Below are 16,794 nucleotides of genomic sequence, written 5' to 3'. Positions count from 1 at the left end.
TCTGATTTCCTCAACAGCATCAACTTCGCAAGAGCAACTGCGTCGAGCTGAATAACGATGCAAACTCTAGTCAACATTTCCACAGCAACACTCAAAGCCAGCCAATGCCACGTTCTTCTCTGGGAACATCAAGACTTCTCCGTGAGACGGAGATGCTGTGGCACAATCGAATATAACAGACTTCTGTACTAGCAGCAATGCAAGGATCCAGGACAATTCTGAGGGACTTATGAGGAAGAACATCATCCACATCCTGAGAAAGAACTGTGGGAGCGGAAACACAGAAGAAAAACCACCGCTTGATCACATGGGTCAATGGAGTATGATTGGTGATATTGACTCTAAACAATCACCCCAGTGCAAATATCAATAATATGGAAATAGGTCTTGATCGATGACACATGGAAAGCCCAGTGGAAGTGCTTGTTGGCTGGGGGGAGGGAAAGAACACGAATCATGTAACCATGGGAAGACTCTAAATTAATTAATTAAATAAATGAACTAAAAAAAAAGACTTCTCCATTTTACTTCATAGCTGGTCTTGTTTTTCAGATGGAAGCGACTGCAAATCTTCTGTTTCAGGGACTGCTCTGGTCAGAAATGTTCTCCTAGGGACACGTCGGGGAGATGCTCTAGACTCTTACAAGGGAATCCTTTGATTATTCCAGGCTTTGCCATACAGATAGAGCAGATGTGGAGCTGAACGGTGACCGGCTTTCTGGACACAGCTCCCTGGGCGCTGACTGAAGAGAGGGAGACTATGATTCTGTCTTACTAGCAAAATGAACGCACTCTGCCTCTCTGAGGGTTTCCATCAGGACAGTACATGTGGGGCTGCCTCAACATAACCAGGAGGCGGCTCACCCAGAGAGACCAGATCTGAGATTTTATTCAAAATCACCACAGAATGTCTGAAATATCTGTGAGTGTACCAGCTAAGAAACACCAGCTGTCTAGAACTACAAGACACTCTTGAACAAAATATGGATCAAAATCACTGAACAAATGTTCATTGCTTTCATCATCATTAAATTGACAATAAACCCAAGTTAATGTACCTCTTCAGTGCCATACGAATGAAACCTTGAAAGGATTATGTTATTGGACTGATAGTTACTTGGTTGTCCCTGCTAAAGTCTTCCCGTTTACTGAAAACTATGATCTAAGATACCAACGACATAGGAATAAATGCTTCAAGTCCCTAATTACTGGAGAAAATGAAAATGCTCTGAGATTCTGTCTCATAATCATCAGATTGGCAATGATGATGAAGGAACATAACTGTCATTTGTGGGGCTGTAGGAAAATAGGCATACTAATGCACTGTTAGTACATTTATGACTTGGTCCAATCGCTGTGAAGAGAAATTTGGGAAACATGTCAAAAAATTCATTCGACGGTATATAACCTTTGGCCCTAGTACCTAGTAGATACCACAACTAGTTCTATACACCAAAAAGAAGGAGGAAAAAAAGAGGAAAAGGACCCAAATATATTAAAAACAGTTTTTTTAAAGTGACAAAGAGCTAGAACTGGGGTGCCCAATAATTAGAAAATGGCTAAAACAAATTATGGTTGTGAATATAATGGAGATATCTTGTGCCACAAGGCATGTCAAAAGGGAGAATTTTAGAGAATTGAGGGAAGTCTTCTCTGAACTGAAATGACAGTGAAATGAATAGAACTAGGAGAACAATTTATACAATGATAAGATTTTGGAGAATAACAACTTTGAAAGCTTTAAGAACTCTAATGCAATGACCAACAAGAACAATAAGTCCTTTGCTAAGGACTGAGGAGAAAGCATGACACCTGCATACTCCCAGAGGGGCTGGCTCTTCAAGATGCAAAATAAAAAAGGATGTTCACACACAACCAGCTTGGGAATTTGTTTTGCTTGATGAGGACTAGTTCATTCAATGGTTTGGTTTGGTTTGGTTTTTCAGTGGTGGCAGAGGGTAGGAGGGCAATGGAAAACAGAGAAAGGAAGGAAAGAGGGAGGGAAGAAAGGAAAGAAGAGAAGAAGAAAAGGAAAAAAGAGGCAGGGAGGGAAGATGGGAAGGAAGAAAAAAAGAGAGTCAGATAAAGAGTCTTTAAAAAATGAACAGAAAAGAACAGAGTAAGACAAGAAAAATTCACTCTCAGATGGTTTTGATAGTTGTATGTTGAATTGATAGTACTTCATTCATTCGGTCATTCATTTATTTATTTGTTTGTTTATTTTTATTTGGAATATTTTCCCATGGTTACATGATTCATGATTTCCCCCCCTCCCAGAGCTGACAAGTTCTACTGGGTTCAAAACCTATTTTTTATGTTATTCATATTTGCAGTAAAGTGATCCTTTAACATCAAAACCCTAATCACATCTCAACTGAACCACATGATCGATCTTATGGTTTTCCTCTGTGTTTCTGCTCCCAGTCCTTTCTCTGGATGTGGATAACATTCTTTCTCATAAGTCCCTCAGAATAGTCCTAGATCCTTGCATTGCTGCTAGTAGTCTATTATATTCAATTGTACCACAGTGTGTCTGTCTCTGTGTTCTGGTTCTGCTACTTTAGCTCTGCATCACTTCCTGGAGGTTCACATGGAATCCCTCCAGTTCGTTATTCCTTTTAGCACAATAGTATTCCATCACTAGCAGATACCACAGAGTGTTCAGCCATTTCCCAATTGATGGACCCCCCTTCATTTTCCAATTTTTTGCCACCACAAATAGTGCGACTATGAATGTTTTTGTACAAGTCTTTTTCCTTATTATCTCTTTGGGGTACAAACCCAGCAATGGTATGGCTGGATCAAAGGGCAGGCATTCTTTTAAAGCCTTTTTGCATAGTTCCAAATTGCCCTCCAGAATGGTCGAACCAATTCACAACTCCACCAGCAGTGTATCAGTGTCCCCATTTTGCTACATTCCCTCCAACATTTATTAGTTTCCTTTGCTGCCATATTGGCCAATCTGATAGGTGTAAGGTGGTACCTCAGAGTTGTTTTAATTTGCATTTCTCTAATCAGGAGGGATTTAGAACACTTTTTTATGTGATTATTGATAGTTCTGATTTCATCCTGTGAAAACTGCCTATTCATGTCCCTCAACCATTTGTCAATTGGGGAATGGCTTGATTTTTTTGTAAATTTGACTTAGTTCCTTATATATTTGAGAAATTAAAACTCTGTTAGAGTTTTGGTACAAAAATGTTCTCCTAGTTTGTTGCTATCCTTCTAATTCTGGTTGCATTGGTTTTATTTGCACAAAACCTTTTTAATTTGATATAATCAAAATAATTAATTTTACATTTTGCAAAGCTCTCTATTTCTTGCTTGGTCTTAAATTCCTTCCTTTCCCATAGATGTATATAGAGACTGGTAGACTGTGGCACAATCTAATGTAATAGACTTTTCTACTAGCAGCAATGCAATGACCCAGGACAACACCAAGAAACTTATGAGAAAGACACTATCCACATCCAGAGAAAGAACTGTGGAAGCAGAAACGCAGAAGAAAAACATAGGATCAATCTTGCAGTTTGATGGCGATGCAATAAAGGTTCTGATGTTAAAAAATCATTCTACTATCTGAATAACATGGAAATAGGTTTTGAACAATGATGCATGTATAACCCTGTGGACTTGCTTGTCAGCTTTGGGAGAGGGGAGAAAAGAGCGTGGGCGGTGGGGGGAGATCTTGAATCATGTAACCATGGAAAAATATTCTAAATAAAAAAAAGGAAAAAAATCACACACACACACACACACACACACACACACACACACACACACACACAGAATTGCCTAGGAAGATCAGGATCAATCTGCTATATGCTCTGCAAACAACTTTGCAATGTTCTACCAGAAATGGTGGGTGTGCCCTGAACAGTGCCCCATTTCTGTTATCAAAGTTGCATCCAAGTGGCTGTTGCCCATCTCCCAATCTTTTAAAGGCCCTCAGCTTCCTTCTAGAAATTCTATAAAAACTGTAATCTCCTCCCTGGGCTCAGGTTTAGGTCATCCCCTGGAGGGTGAGGGTGTGTGACTTCTCTCTCTCTCTCCCAATGGAACTAAATACCTTTGCTGTAGACCGGTTTGCCTGATGGGATCATCAGGGTAGTGTAATTGTGGCTTGTTTGGTTCTAAGGCTGACAGATAAGAAGTTCTTACAAGTTTTTGGATGTATGGAGTTTAAGATAGCCACAGTACCTCCAGTTCAGGATGTCAGTGGCAGGTAGCAGACTGAAGGCAAGAATTTAGGTCAGGATAAATACATCTGAGAATCATCTGCAAAGACATGAAATTTGAATTCATGGGAGCCAATGAAATCACAAAGTGAACTAGTTGGGAAGGGGAAGAGAAGGAGGCCCAGGAAAGAGCCTTGGAAGACACTCATGGTTAACAGGCTTAATCTGGACAAAGGAAACTGCTAGGAACAGTGAGAGTGGTGGGAGAAGCAAGGGAGAACAGCAAACAGCAAAGCTAAAAAGCAAAAAGCAAGGGAGAAGAGCTTCATCAAAACCTAGAGAGAAAAGAATTTCAAAAGGTGCTCAAGAGTCTCAAAGAGTAGAGAGAGGCCACGAGGGATGAGGACGGAGAAAGCTCATCAGATTTGGCCACAAAGAGATCACCGGTAATATGGAGAAGGCAGCTTCAGTTGAATGATGAGGTTGGAAGCCGTAGTGCAGAGACCTGAGAACCAGAAGAAAGGAAGTGGAGGCTTTTCACACGGATTACTTCTAGAGTCCCTCGACTGGTTGCCCCATCTCGAGTCTTTCACCAGTCCAGTTCATTTCTACCCTATTGCCACGGTAGTTGCCATAAGACAAGATTTCACCACGTGAGCCTGACTAGGACCAGCCAACTCTGGTGGCTTCCTACTGCCTTTAGACAAAATATAAGTTCCTTGGCTTAGCTTGTGAGGCTCTCTGCAGCCTGGCTCCAACCTACCTTGCCAGCCTCTCTGGACAAGTCTCTCTCCAGCACCAAATGGGCCTTATTTGTTCCTCACTGACCACTCCCAGCTCCTGCCTCCATGCCTTGGTGCCTCTGGTTCTTCTTAGGTAGAATGCGATTATTCCTGGTCTCCACCTCATGAGGTCCCTCTTCTTTAAGTTCTCCCTAGACACCATCTTCATCAGGAAGCCTTGGGTGGTTCCCCACCCCCTCAGTGAGGTCCCTCCCTCAGTCTTTAGCCACTTTGTATATACTGGCATGCACACATTTATAGAAGCATTTTCTTTCTATTTAGGCTGTATTGATATTTGGCTGTACTTATTGTCTTCATTCTTTGTATCTGTATCCTCAGTGCCTAGCACAGTACCGGGCACGCAGAGGGCGCTTAATAAGATGCTGGTTATTGGAGGAGGGGAAGAGTATTCATTGAAGTTTGCAAAACTACCCTGGCCTTTCCTCTGCCACCCTCAAGGACAGCAAAATGGATGACCAAAGCATCAGCTAAGCCCTTACGATGGGAATGCCAATAGAAACCCACTACATCCGAGGCACTCGCATTCTAAAATAGTGGAAAGTCAATCCATACCGGAGTTTTCAGCTATAAGTCAGATAGAAAGGCTCAATTGTTCTTTTGTTCTATTTTTAGCACTTTTCCCTTTTAAATTTTGAGTTCCAGACTCTCTCGTCCCTCCCACCCATTGCTCCCCTGCCCACAGAGAAGGCAAACAATATATCGATTATACAAATATCATGCAAAAGAAGAAAAATAAAGAAGGTAACAAAATTATACTTAATTTGCAGAGTTCATCCGTTTCCTCTCTGGAGGTGGCAGCATGTTTTCATCATGAGTGCTTTGGAACTGACTTGGATCATGGCATTGGTTAGTCATTAACTCTTTCCCAGGCGATCATCATTACAGAGTTGCTGTTACCCTGCCCAGTGACTGCCCAGTTTTTCTCACTTCACTTTGCATCCGTTCAGAGGTCTTGTTGTGCTTTTCTTTTCTTTTTTTTAAATTATTTTTTAAAAACTTCTGTGTATTGGCTCCTTGGTGGAAGAGTGGTAAGGGTGGGCAATGGGGGTCAAGTGACTTGCCCAGGGTCACACAGCTAGGAAGTGTCTGAGGCTGGATTTGAATCTAGGACCTCTCCCGTCTCTAGGCCTGGCTCTCCATCCACTGAGCTACCCAGCTGCCCCCCTTGTCATGTTTTTCTGAACATCTCTTCTTGCCATTTCTTACAGTATGACAGTACTCCATCACAACAGCTAAGGTGGCACAGCGTCGGGCCTGGAGTCAAGAAGACCAGAGTTCAAATATTACCTTGAAGATTTACTAGCTGTGTGACCCTGGGTAAGTCACTGAATCTTGTTGGCTTCAGCTAGAAAAGGAAATGGCCAACCCTTCGAGTACCTCTGCCAAGAAAACTCCCAATGGATCCGTGAAGCGTCAAACAGAACTGAAGTGTCTGAACAACAATGTCGACACAATCCACATCTTGTTGAGCCGTTCCCCAAATGATGAGCATCTCCTCAATCGCCAATTCTTTGCCACAAGGCTCAAAGCGCAGCATGATGGCGAAGCAGATGATCTTTACTGTCCCTGCCATCCTCCATTTCTGATGCTGAGTCATTTGCAAAGGACTTTGGTGGCAAGAACTTTTCCCTGGATCACAACTCACAGAATTTGAGAGCTGGAAGAGACATCGTCAGCCATTTAATCTGATGAATGTGGGTATTCCCCAAAGGTCTGTCCACAGTCTTTTTCTCATGGCTTCCTGCAGCTTCTCCTCGGCAAGCTCAGCCTCCACAACGACGGCTCAATCGAGAACTCTCCAAGCTCACGTCTCCCACAAACTGTTAAGATTTCTTACTGACACTTCGAACTCGACATAGGCAAAGCTTTAAGCTCATTCTTTCCTCTAAACCTCCTAGTTTTCTGCCTTTATAATTTGTTTAACTACTATTATTCACTGCCTCCTATTTTCCAAAGCTTTGACTCTCCTCTCAAATTCTCATATAAAAAGATACCAAGAACTATCGAATCCACTTATGTTGGCAGAATATCAACTTCTTGTGAATATGTTCCCTTCCTGTCTACAGAGCCATCTTCACTGCCGCCTGCCTGGAGGGAAAAGAAGAGAACAAGCATTTGTACGGGGCTTACTATGCGCCTTTTTTTTTTTAACAAATAAGGTATATTTGACCCTCACAACAACTCTGAGACGGAGGTGCTTTTATTATCTCTGCTTTAGCATGGAGGAAACAGAGACCACTAGAGTAAGTGACCTGCTTGGGTTCACACAGCTATTAAGGGTTGGAGATGAAATCTGAACTCGGTCTTCCTGCTGGCAGCTCCGGGGCGCTACCCACTGTGGCCCACATCCTTTCGCCTCTGGGTTCTCTCCTATCCAAACTATAGTTCATACCGTTTGCAAGTCTTCTGCGATTCCTTACTCTAAACCGAAGCCTAAAAAGAGCAAAGCGGAGTTCAGGAGAGGGATCTGGGCCTGCTCTGGTGCATTCTGACCAATGACTTGGCTAAAGGCATGGACCAAACTCACAAAGGTGGAAGCGAATATCCTGGAGCACACAAAGATCTTGATTGGGAAGAACACAGGCTCTAATCTGATGAAATCCAACTAGGGAAAACATGTCCATTCTTACAATTAGCTACCCCTGAAGAAAAGTTCATAAGCACAATATGGGGGAAATAAGACTAATCTGCAGTTGGGCTGAAAAATAGAGAGAGTTTTCCTGGACTAAAACAATGAACAGGAGTGCCAAAAGTAGAATGGCAGCCAGAAAAGCTAATGCAATCTTGGAATGCACTGAGAGGCACAGACTGTTCCAGGAATAAAGAGTAACCATGCCAAGATCTCACCAAATGCCATCTGTAACGCTGCGTTTGATTCGGCCACCACCATCTCGGAAATGACAAGAGTAACATGGAGAATGCCCAGAGAGAGAGTGAGCGCTAAGGTGAGCCGGAAGGAGTTACACATGGTTAGCTTGGAAAAGATTCTGGAAGAAACGATGACTACCTTCAAGTTTTGGAAGGTGGATCAGACTGGCTCTGTTCGGTCCTAGCCTTTTTTTCCAAAAGCTCTCTCTATTTCATGAATTTGGGATGAATCTAATTTCCGCCAAAGTGCTTTCCAGTTTTCCTAGCAGTTCTTGTAAGTAGGTCCCTCCCAAGGAGTTTATGTTCTTGGGTTAATAGAACACTAAATGGCTGAGGTCCATCGTTTCTAGCCTGTCCTCACCAGTAGCTGCAGGTTTCAGTAGACTGGTGCATAAAAAGCTGGACCTCGAGCTAAGAAGTTGGATTCAAATTTGACCTCATAGACACTTACTAGCTACATGATCCTGGGGCAAGTCGCTTAAGCTGTCTGCCTTAGTTTCCCCATCTAAAAAATGGGGATAATAGAACTTTACAAGGCTGTTGTGTAAGATGTTTCTAAACCACTCTGTAAGCCATAAAACTCTATACAAATGATTATTTTTGCTCTTTATTTCTCGAAGGAGTATTTTAAAATTTTATTTATATATCTTGAGTGTGCTTTGATTGAAGAAATTCTATCTATTTTGTAGTCCTTTTGAATGGGACTTTCTGTTATTTCTGTGTGGATTCTGTTATGGAAATGTTGCCATTTATTGTGAGTTTATTTTGTGTGCTGCTGTTTTATTAAAGCTACTGTCACAGTTAGTTTCTCAGACAATTCTCTAGGACTTTCTGAGCAAACCACTAGGTCATAATCAGAGTCATTCTGTCTTTCCTTGACTATGTTTATACTTTTGAATTTATCTTATTGCTATTATTAGTATTTCTAGGACTACGTCAGATTATATATCAGGAAAAGAGAGGGCTTCCTTGATTTACTCCTGTATTTATAGGGAAAGCTTTCAGTATTTTCTCATTGCCTATAATGATAATTTTGTTTTTATATGTACCATATTTTAAAATGTGGTAAAATTTTAAAATTCTCTGCCTCTATTTAGGATAAATGAATATGGCACTTTGGACAAGCCCTTTTTTTGGACTTATTAATATAAACATATGGTATAGGAAGTTTTTGTTTTGAATGATTGTGTTGTTTTTCTAATGTGAAAACATTCTTGTACTTCTGATATATGTCCAAATTGATCATGGCGGATAATTTTGATCTCTACCAAGTCTGTTTGCCATGATTTAAAATTTTTAATTTACATTTATTAATGATGTTTGCATTTGCTTTGTCATTTCCCTGGTTTACAGATACCGGGACTATATTCTATGACCCCAAGCTAAGGTTTTATCTCTTCTCTGATATTTCTTTTTCTTCCAATCCAGCTTTCTGTTGTACTTTGCTTTCCTTGCCAGTTCAGCTCACCCTGACCTGTAGCATTCCTGAGAGAAGAACCGTGCCACTTATCAGATTAGCCAATGTGGCAGGAAAGTGGCAAATGCTGGAGGGGAGGTGGCAAAAGTGGTACCTTAATGCACTGTTGGTGGAGTTGTGAGTTGATCCAACCATTCTGGAGGGCAATCTGGAATTATACCCAAAGGGCTATAAAACTGTGCATACCCTTTGATCCGATAATACCACCACTGGGTCTGTATCCCAAAGATATAATGAAAAAGGAGAAAGGACCTACTTGTAGAAAAATATTTCTAGCAGCTCTTTTTGTGGTGGCAAAGAATTGGAACTGAGAGTATGTTCGCCGATTGGGGAATGGTTGGACAAACTGTGTTACATGTTGGTAATAGTTTGGGCTATAAGAAATGATAAGCAAGATGATATGAGAGAAAGCTAGAAAGATCTGTGGGAACTGATGCAGAGTGAAATAAACAGAACCGGGAGAACATTGTATACGATAACAGCAATTCAGACAATGATTATCTGTGAAAACTTGGTGACTCTCAGCAATGCAATGAACTGGGACAATCCTGAAGGACTTGTGCCAGGCCAGGGAAAACTACCCACCTCCAGAGAGAGAACGGCTGGAGTCGTCTTTCACATCAGGGTATCTTTGGTTTTATTTGGGGGTTTTGGCTACGTATGAGTATGTTCTTATAACAATGACCAATATGGAAAAGTGTTTTGCATGACAAAAAGAAAATGAAAATGAAAGAGAGAGAGAGAGAAAGAGAGAGAGAGAGAGAACCCTGCCATTATTTTTTCATCTCTAGAGTCTAGTTTTGTTTCCAACTTTTGTGGGTTTCTTTTTTAAAAATTAAATTTTTTTTAATCCACAAAATTCATTTTCTCTTCTTCTCCCTACCATTCTCCAAATGAAAAAGAAAGAAAAAACCAGACAGGTTAAAAACATGAGTTGTCAAGCACATTAAGTCCTATACTGGCTATGTATTTTTAAAAAAAGTCTCATTTTGTATTTGGAATTATTCATCTCTCTATCAGAAGACAGGGATAGTCATCAGTCCTCTGGAATTATGTTGTTTATTAATGCTATCTAGAATTCCTAAGTCTTTTGAAGTTGTTGTGTTAGAATATTTTTGAGGGTGTATAAAATGTTCTCTTGGTTATGCCCATTTCATTCTGCATCAGTTTATATACAAATCGTCCTAAAGTTCTCTGAAATTCTTCCCTCCTCCTTCATCATTTCTTATAGCACAATAGTATTCCATCACATTTATATACCGTAACATAACCAACAACTCCCAATTGATGGGCACCATTGGAGTTTCCAATTCTTTGTTGCTGCAAAAGTGGATGCTATCAATGTTTTCGTAAATCTTTAAGAGTTCTTTATTCCATAGCTTTCATTTCATTTTTAAAAATATTTTAGAATTCTTCTTTAAAAAATATTGTTTCATCTCTTCCAGGATTTCTAGTTGAATGTTGCCCAAGTTGTATTTTTCCTTGAGTTTTTCCTTGTAGATGATTTGGAGTCATTCCCTTCTGTCACCATACTAGCTACTTAGGGAACATTTTTATTTTGTGGGCTCGTTCTTCCCACTCTACCTCCTGACTGTACCTTTTGTTAGAGCCGGGCTCTACACACTTCTGGGGGAAATGTCTGGGCCGGTCCTGCTTTTTCTTGGGGTTCTAAGCATTGTGTTATACAGAGATCTCGGCGACCTGAAGGCTTTCGCGGTGCGACTGGTGCTCTCTCTCCTGGTCTGAGCTCTGAAAGTTCCTGATCCGTGTCTGAGTCTGACCTACCTACTTATGGGATTGTTCCATTTGGAATTCTGGTCAATGGCTTCTAGAGGCAGCCATAATTCACTCATTTCTTTTAAAATTTAGCTCAAGTACCGCCTACAGAAAGCCCTTCCTGCTCTTCCCCTCACTCCCAGCTGCAGTGTTTTGAGTAGGTCCATCTCCTCAAAAAGAAATCCAACGAATAAAACAACAAAATGTATTTTCAGACTCTACGATCTAGCAGAACAGGGATTCTCGATTCAGCTGTTTTTGCTTCCTGAGGCAGTTTTCTGGATCTAGACATCCAGAATACATGGTTGTATTGAATGATGTAGACATAAATACACAATTCTTTTTTTAGGCAAAAAAAATCTGACTTAGGAGAATTTTCCATCATTTTAGGAAGCAGTTACACCATGAGCGAATAAAGCTAAAAGCTGCATTTTAACTCCTTTTGATGACCCCTGAAATGACTTCCGCACCAAGTGGTCTCCGGAGAAGGAAGCCAAGACAACAAAGCCAAATGTATGGGTAGAAAGCAAGCCCGGCAAACAGGAACATTTCCAGGGGTTCCCGGCGCCCCCTCGGCTCTCTGTGGCAGGCGCCCTCCCACAGCCCCCCTCCACAGGCTTGGCGAGCGCCGCCCCTTCCTTTTCTGCTCGTCCCCATCGCTCTTCCTCTTGGCGAGGAAGCCTTAAAAATGACTTTTCACGTCCTGCCATTTGGTCAACACAAAGAGCTAAAAGTTACCTCTAACTTCTTAGCGCAGAGTCCGCTCACAAGCGAGAGCACCCCGCCGTCCGTCACCTGGCAGAGGGAGAGAGAAGGCCGTTATTCAGGGGAGCCTGGGGGGCTCCCCAAAGGGGGGAGGACGAGGAATCCAATCACCCGACCAAGGTCTCCTCCGCTTCCACAGCCTCCCTGCCGAGGGCCTGCTTTCATTTTTCGGCTGGAGAAAGTGAGGCAAACAGAGGTCCAGTGCTTTGGCCAGAGCACAGCCGCTGAGGACCCAGTTTTGACAAGTCCAGCCCAGCCCCCTCCACGGTCACTTTGGGAGCGTTTTCTTTCACTTCCCCAGAAAATAGGCTTCGCGTCTGTGTTCAATGTGTTTCCGAGGCTAACCTCTGAGCACACTTACTTCTTCGTTTAGAAGCGGAGGAAAAGTACGTGTGAAAGAAGAAGTCCCGGCTCGGGCCGGGCCGGGCCGGGTCGCCAGCTCTAAAAGCGGGCCTCGCGCCGGAGCCCCCCCCACCCCGGGCCGCCTTACCTGAGTGGCAGAGAAGTCCACGCTCTGCAGGAACGGGCAGTGCTCTCCGAGGGCCCGCAGGGACACGTCCGTGATGCCCGAGCAGCCGCCCAAGTCCACTATCTTCAGCAGCTGACAGTTGAGGGCGAGAGCGAGCACGCCGTCGTCCGTGAGATTACAGCACCTCTTCAGAGAGGCCTCGTAGAGGAAGGCGCAGGACGAGGCAACCGCTTTGATCCCTGGCGGGCAGAAGGAGACGAGGCGTCACGGACCACGCGAGAGAAGAAGCGCTCCACTGAGACCCCAAAGAAAGGCCGGCCTGACTCCCAGGATGGCGCCACGACCCAGAACGCTAGAACAAGCCTCTCAGACACCGGCCGTTCTCTGGTCTAGCCTCGACGCCCAAAGCGCAGGACCAATCGCCATTTTTTAAGAGTGGATTTAACATTCGGAATGGCCAAGTTATTCAGAACTAATTTGGCGAATGAGGTGGGGGGTCAGAGTGGAGAACATCTTCTGGCAAAAAAAAAGGGCAGCTGGGTGGCTCACTGCATTGAGAGCCAGGCCTAGAGAAGGGAGGTCCTGGGTTCAAGTCAGGCCTCAGACACCTCCCAGCTGGGTGACCCTGGGCAAGTCACTTGACCCCCATGGCCTACCCTTCCCGCTCTTCTGCCTTGGAGCCAATACACAGTACTGACTCCAAGGCAGAAAGTGAGGGTTAAAAAAACAAAACAAAACTGAAGAGTGCTCCAATAAAGCCACCAGAATGATTTTCTTTTGGATCTTTTCGACTAGTTTGGAAGGTAACTCAAAAAGAGGCATTTCCCAATTTTCTTTAGTATTGGAAGAAACCTACAGCCTTCCGAAGTGACGAGTACAAACGGGATGATGGTAAATTAGATGTTCAAGTTCTGATAGGTTTCTTTTAAAAATTACTTTTTTCAGTATTTTACAGTCATATTTCTCATAACATAAAACAATTAAGTTCAAGCATTTCTGAAGGGCCTATTCTACGTCAGTGTCAGTGCTGGCAATACTGGATTGTGCTGTTAAGAGTGAGGACGAGCAGGGAGGTGACTCAGCATAGAGCCAGGCCTAAAGATGGGAAGTGCTGAGTTCAAATCTGACCTAGCTGTGTGACCCTGGGCAAGTCACTTAACTCCAATCAACCTAGCCCTCACCCCTCTTCTGCCTTGGAACCAGGACTTAGTATCAACCCTAAGACAAAAGGTAAGAGTTTAAAAAAATGAGAAAGGAGATGATTTCATAAAGACCTATAAACTGACGCAGAGCGAAATAAGCAGAACCAGAAAAATAATGCATACTATTGCATCGCTATTGTGAAAATACACACTTTTGAGGACTTTTTGAAACTAAAGAAGAAAGAAATCAGTGGAACCAGAACTATTCACCCTACAACGAGAATGCTGAAAAAAAGAATCATTTTGAAAACCACGTAATCCATACGATGACCGATTCATGACTTCAGAAGGCCAGCGATGAACTCTGTTATTCTTTCTGGAGACCTGACAGATTCTGGGTAGAGAATAAGACATAGTTTTTGTAGAAGTCACTGAGAAAATTGGCTTTGCTTGACTATGCCTATTTGTCACAAGAAATCTGTTTTTCTCCCCTTTTGCCCAGTGGAGTGGGGAATGGGAAGGAGACAATACATTTCCGTCCATCTTTTAGAAACAGAGAGGAAGGGAGAGCTACGCATGCGGGATGCTGCATGAAGTTCAGCTGCTGTCCGTGCAGGGGCTGCTTCGGCCAGATCCATCTGGGAGCTCAGACTGGGAGCCGATGGTTCAATTTTCGATGTTTTTACACTTGGGAAGTGGTTCAATATCACAAATCAGGTTCTGAGTTATTGTTTTTTGGCTCTTAGACTTCGGTAATGGAGAAAATGTCAATAATGTAGGCTACACTGAAAAGTGTAGAATACATTTTTTGGTCCAGACAGCCGGTTGTTAAACATTTACTGGCAGCATTATTCATTTTCATCATGCATTTTACTTTGCTTTTACAACATGGGAGTACTCTATAAATGTAATTAATGTCAAAACCAAATAAAACAATAAAACATTTTAAAAGAGTCTATCTGAAGTTCAATATGTTCGTTCCAACATGGCTCTCCTTGTCAGTGTGGCAGAGTGCAGAGAGCTGGTTCTGGACTCAGAAAACCCGGGATGAAACGTTGCTGCTCAGAGTGAGCCCCTCCCCATGGCTGAGCCCACCACGTCGCCTTCTCTGGCCTCAGATAGCTCCGGGCTGGACATCGAGAAGCCTGCAGCCCTGGGCGTCTCCTTCGTAGAAAGTCTTTAATAAGAATAACGAAAGGCCCTCCGTAGGCCCTCCAGACGTTAGCTCTGACCAAGACCTGTGAAATTCGGCCTTCTGGGCCCCCAGGGCCGGCACCATGGAGTGGAGCCACTGTACGGGGCGGCCCTGGCACGACACAAGGGGCAGAACCAGACCGATCTGGCCCAGGACGGGCTGGCGGGCTCTCCTCGCTCTGCTCCTTTTCTCTCTCCAGATCTGGGAAGGCCGTCAGGAGGCCAGAATGTGCCCGGGGAGGAGCCCCCAGGAGGGGTCCCCTCACATCCGGGCTCCCCACGACTTCTCGAGTGAGTTCCTTTTCTTTCTGCGCCGCCTCTGGTTCCCTTCAGACTTCCATCACCATTTCCTGGGGAATCCTCTGGATTCTGTCTGCGGGTTAACAACCGCTGCTCCAAAGAGATGCTTCTTGTTTCTCCCCAGAACAGGGGTCCCCCGTCCCCCCCAGCTCTCCTGGATCTACCGACTGGGGGCAAAAAGGAGGGTCAGTCACATACACGGGCCCTCTTCTGGGGGGACTCGGCCGGGGAGCAGCCACAAAGCAGGCCAAGGACACAAGAAGGTGCCACCTCAGCAAAGGGGAGGAGGACGAGGGCCCGATGGAGGGAGCCCGGGCTTAAGACGTACCTTCTGAAGTGACGGAAATCCGGTTTTCTCTGGAGGAATTTAAATTCAATTTCTTCAATTTCCTGCAGTTACAAAGCTGCAACAAGGCGGTATCTGAGATGTCGCAGCTGCGGAGGTCCAGAGACTCCACTTCGGGGTGCAGAATCTAGAAAGAACAGAGACTCTTCTCAGTAACCCCACGGCGCCCAGCGCGGTATCGCTCCGAGCCTGAAGCGCTTTCCCGGGCCCTGTGGGAAGCCAATGAGAGAAACAGAGTCTCAAAGAGATGAAAATCCGAGACTCCTCCTTTGGCCCCTTTTGTGATCCTGGCCTTCCTTCCTGAAGAGCTTTAGGTTCCTACAGACCTGAGGTTAAAGGGTTAACGCTGGTAACACAGCAAGGAATGCGGCCCCTGCTATGGCCAAGGCCAAGATACGCCCCGGCGAGGCTTTCTCATAAGAAGCCCCTCAAACCCGGCCTCGGCCTCGGTCTGCTCCGAAGCCCATGTTGTGTGTTCTGATGTGACATAACGTGCAACTTCCGCCCGTCTGCAAAGTTTCGGGGGGCTCTTTTGTGTGAAACGAGTCTTAAACGTAGATAACAAAGTCGAGGCTCCTGGAGCCACACTGTCCTGGCCAGACTATCAGAGATGGGAAAGAGATCTCACAAAGCCCTGCCGGGGTGTGGGTGTGTGAGGGGAGGGGGGCAGGGGGGCCCCTCAGGGCCAGGGCAGGCCCCTCCCCCCAAGCTTCCCAGAGCCCCACCAGACCCAAAGCTCCCTAAGTGGAGACGGAAGGTGCAAAGTCACCAGAAGGAAGCCGCCCGCCGGGGCAGGAACCAGGAGACGGCACGGCGAGGCGGCCTCCACTCGCACACTAGCGATGGGCACAACTCCTGACCGGCTCTGAACATAAAACATGAAAATAAAAATAAATGTCGCATTGCCTCACGGCCAGGATGCTCGGCGACCGACGGCCGGGGCTGCAGCCTGAGGAAAGCCAGCCGCCCCACAGGCATCCATGAGGGGCCTACGGTGCGCCCCCAGCGGCGGGGGGAGATGGGGAGCTCCAAGGAGTGGCCTCCAACGGCACCGCTCCCGAGCCCAGCATCCGCCCTGCCACCAACAGTGACTTCCGGCTGAAGCTCCCCGCTGTGCTCCAATGCTGGCGAGCGCTCTCCCTCTCTGAACCACTCCTCGCATCCCCCTGGAGCCTGCTCGGGATGGAGAGCCAGGCCCAGAGGCGGGAGGTCCTGGGTTCCAATCTGGCCCCAGACACGTCCTAGCGGTGGGACCCTGGGCGAGTCACTCAACTAACCCCCATGGCCTAGCCTTTGGAACCAATAGTATTGATTCTAAGACAGAAGGGAAAGGAAGGGGAAAAGAGAGAGAGGAAGAGAGGGAGAGAGGGAGAGAGAGACAGAGACAGAGACAGAGACAGAGACAGAGATGGGGGTGGGGGTGGGGAGGAAAGGGAGAGAGAGAGAAAGAGAGAGAGGGGGAGAGAGAGAGAGACA

General features: G+C 44.9%; 1 protein-coding gene across 1 annotated transcript in view; it reads right to left on the bottom strand.

The window, feature by feature from the left end:
* Positions 1-16,794, bottom strand: part of AMN1 (antagonist of mitotic exit network 1 homolog) — a 38,704-nt gene that overhangs the window by 10,928 nt on the left and 10,982 nt on the right. The window contains exons 3-5 of the mRNA XM_044677747.1: positions 15,301-15,445; positions 12,358-12,575; positions 11,841-11,897 (exon numbers count right to left, since the gene is read on the bottom strand). Of these exons, the coding sequence (XP_044533682.1) occupies positions 11,841-11,897; positions 12,358-12,575; positions 15,301-15,445 (420 nt within the window). The remainder of the gene's footprint in view (positions 1-11,840; positions 11,898-12,357; positions 12,576-15,300; positions 15,446-16,794) is intronic.

This window comes from Gracilinanus agilis, chromosome 5 (genome assembly GCF_016433145.1).
Source record: "Gracilinanus agilis isolate LMUSP501 chromosome 5, AgileGrace, whole genome shotgun sequence".
Lineage (NCBI taxonomy): Eukaryota > Metazoa > Chordata > Mammalia > Didelphimorphia > Didelphidae > Gracilinanus > Gracilinanus agilis.
Note: the sequence above shows the minus strand (reverse complement) of the source record. Positions and strands in the feature narration are given on the sequence as shown.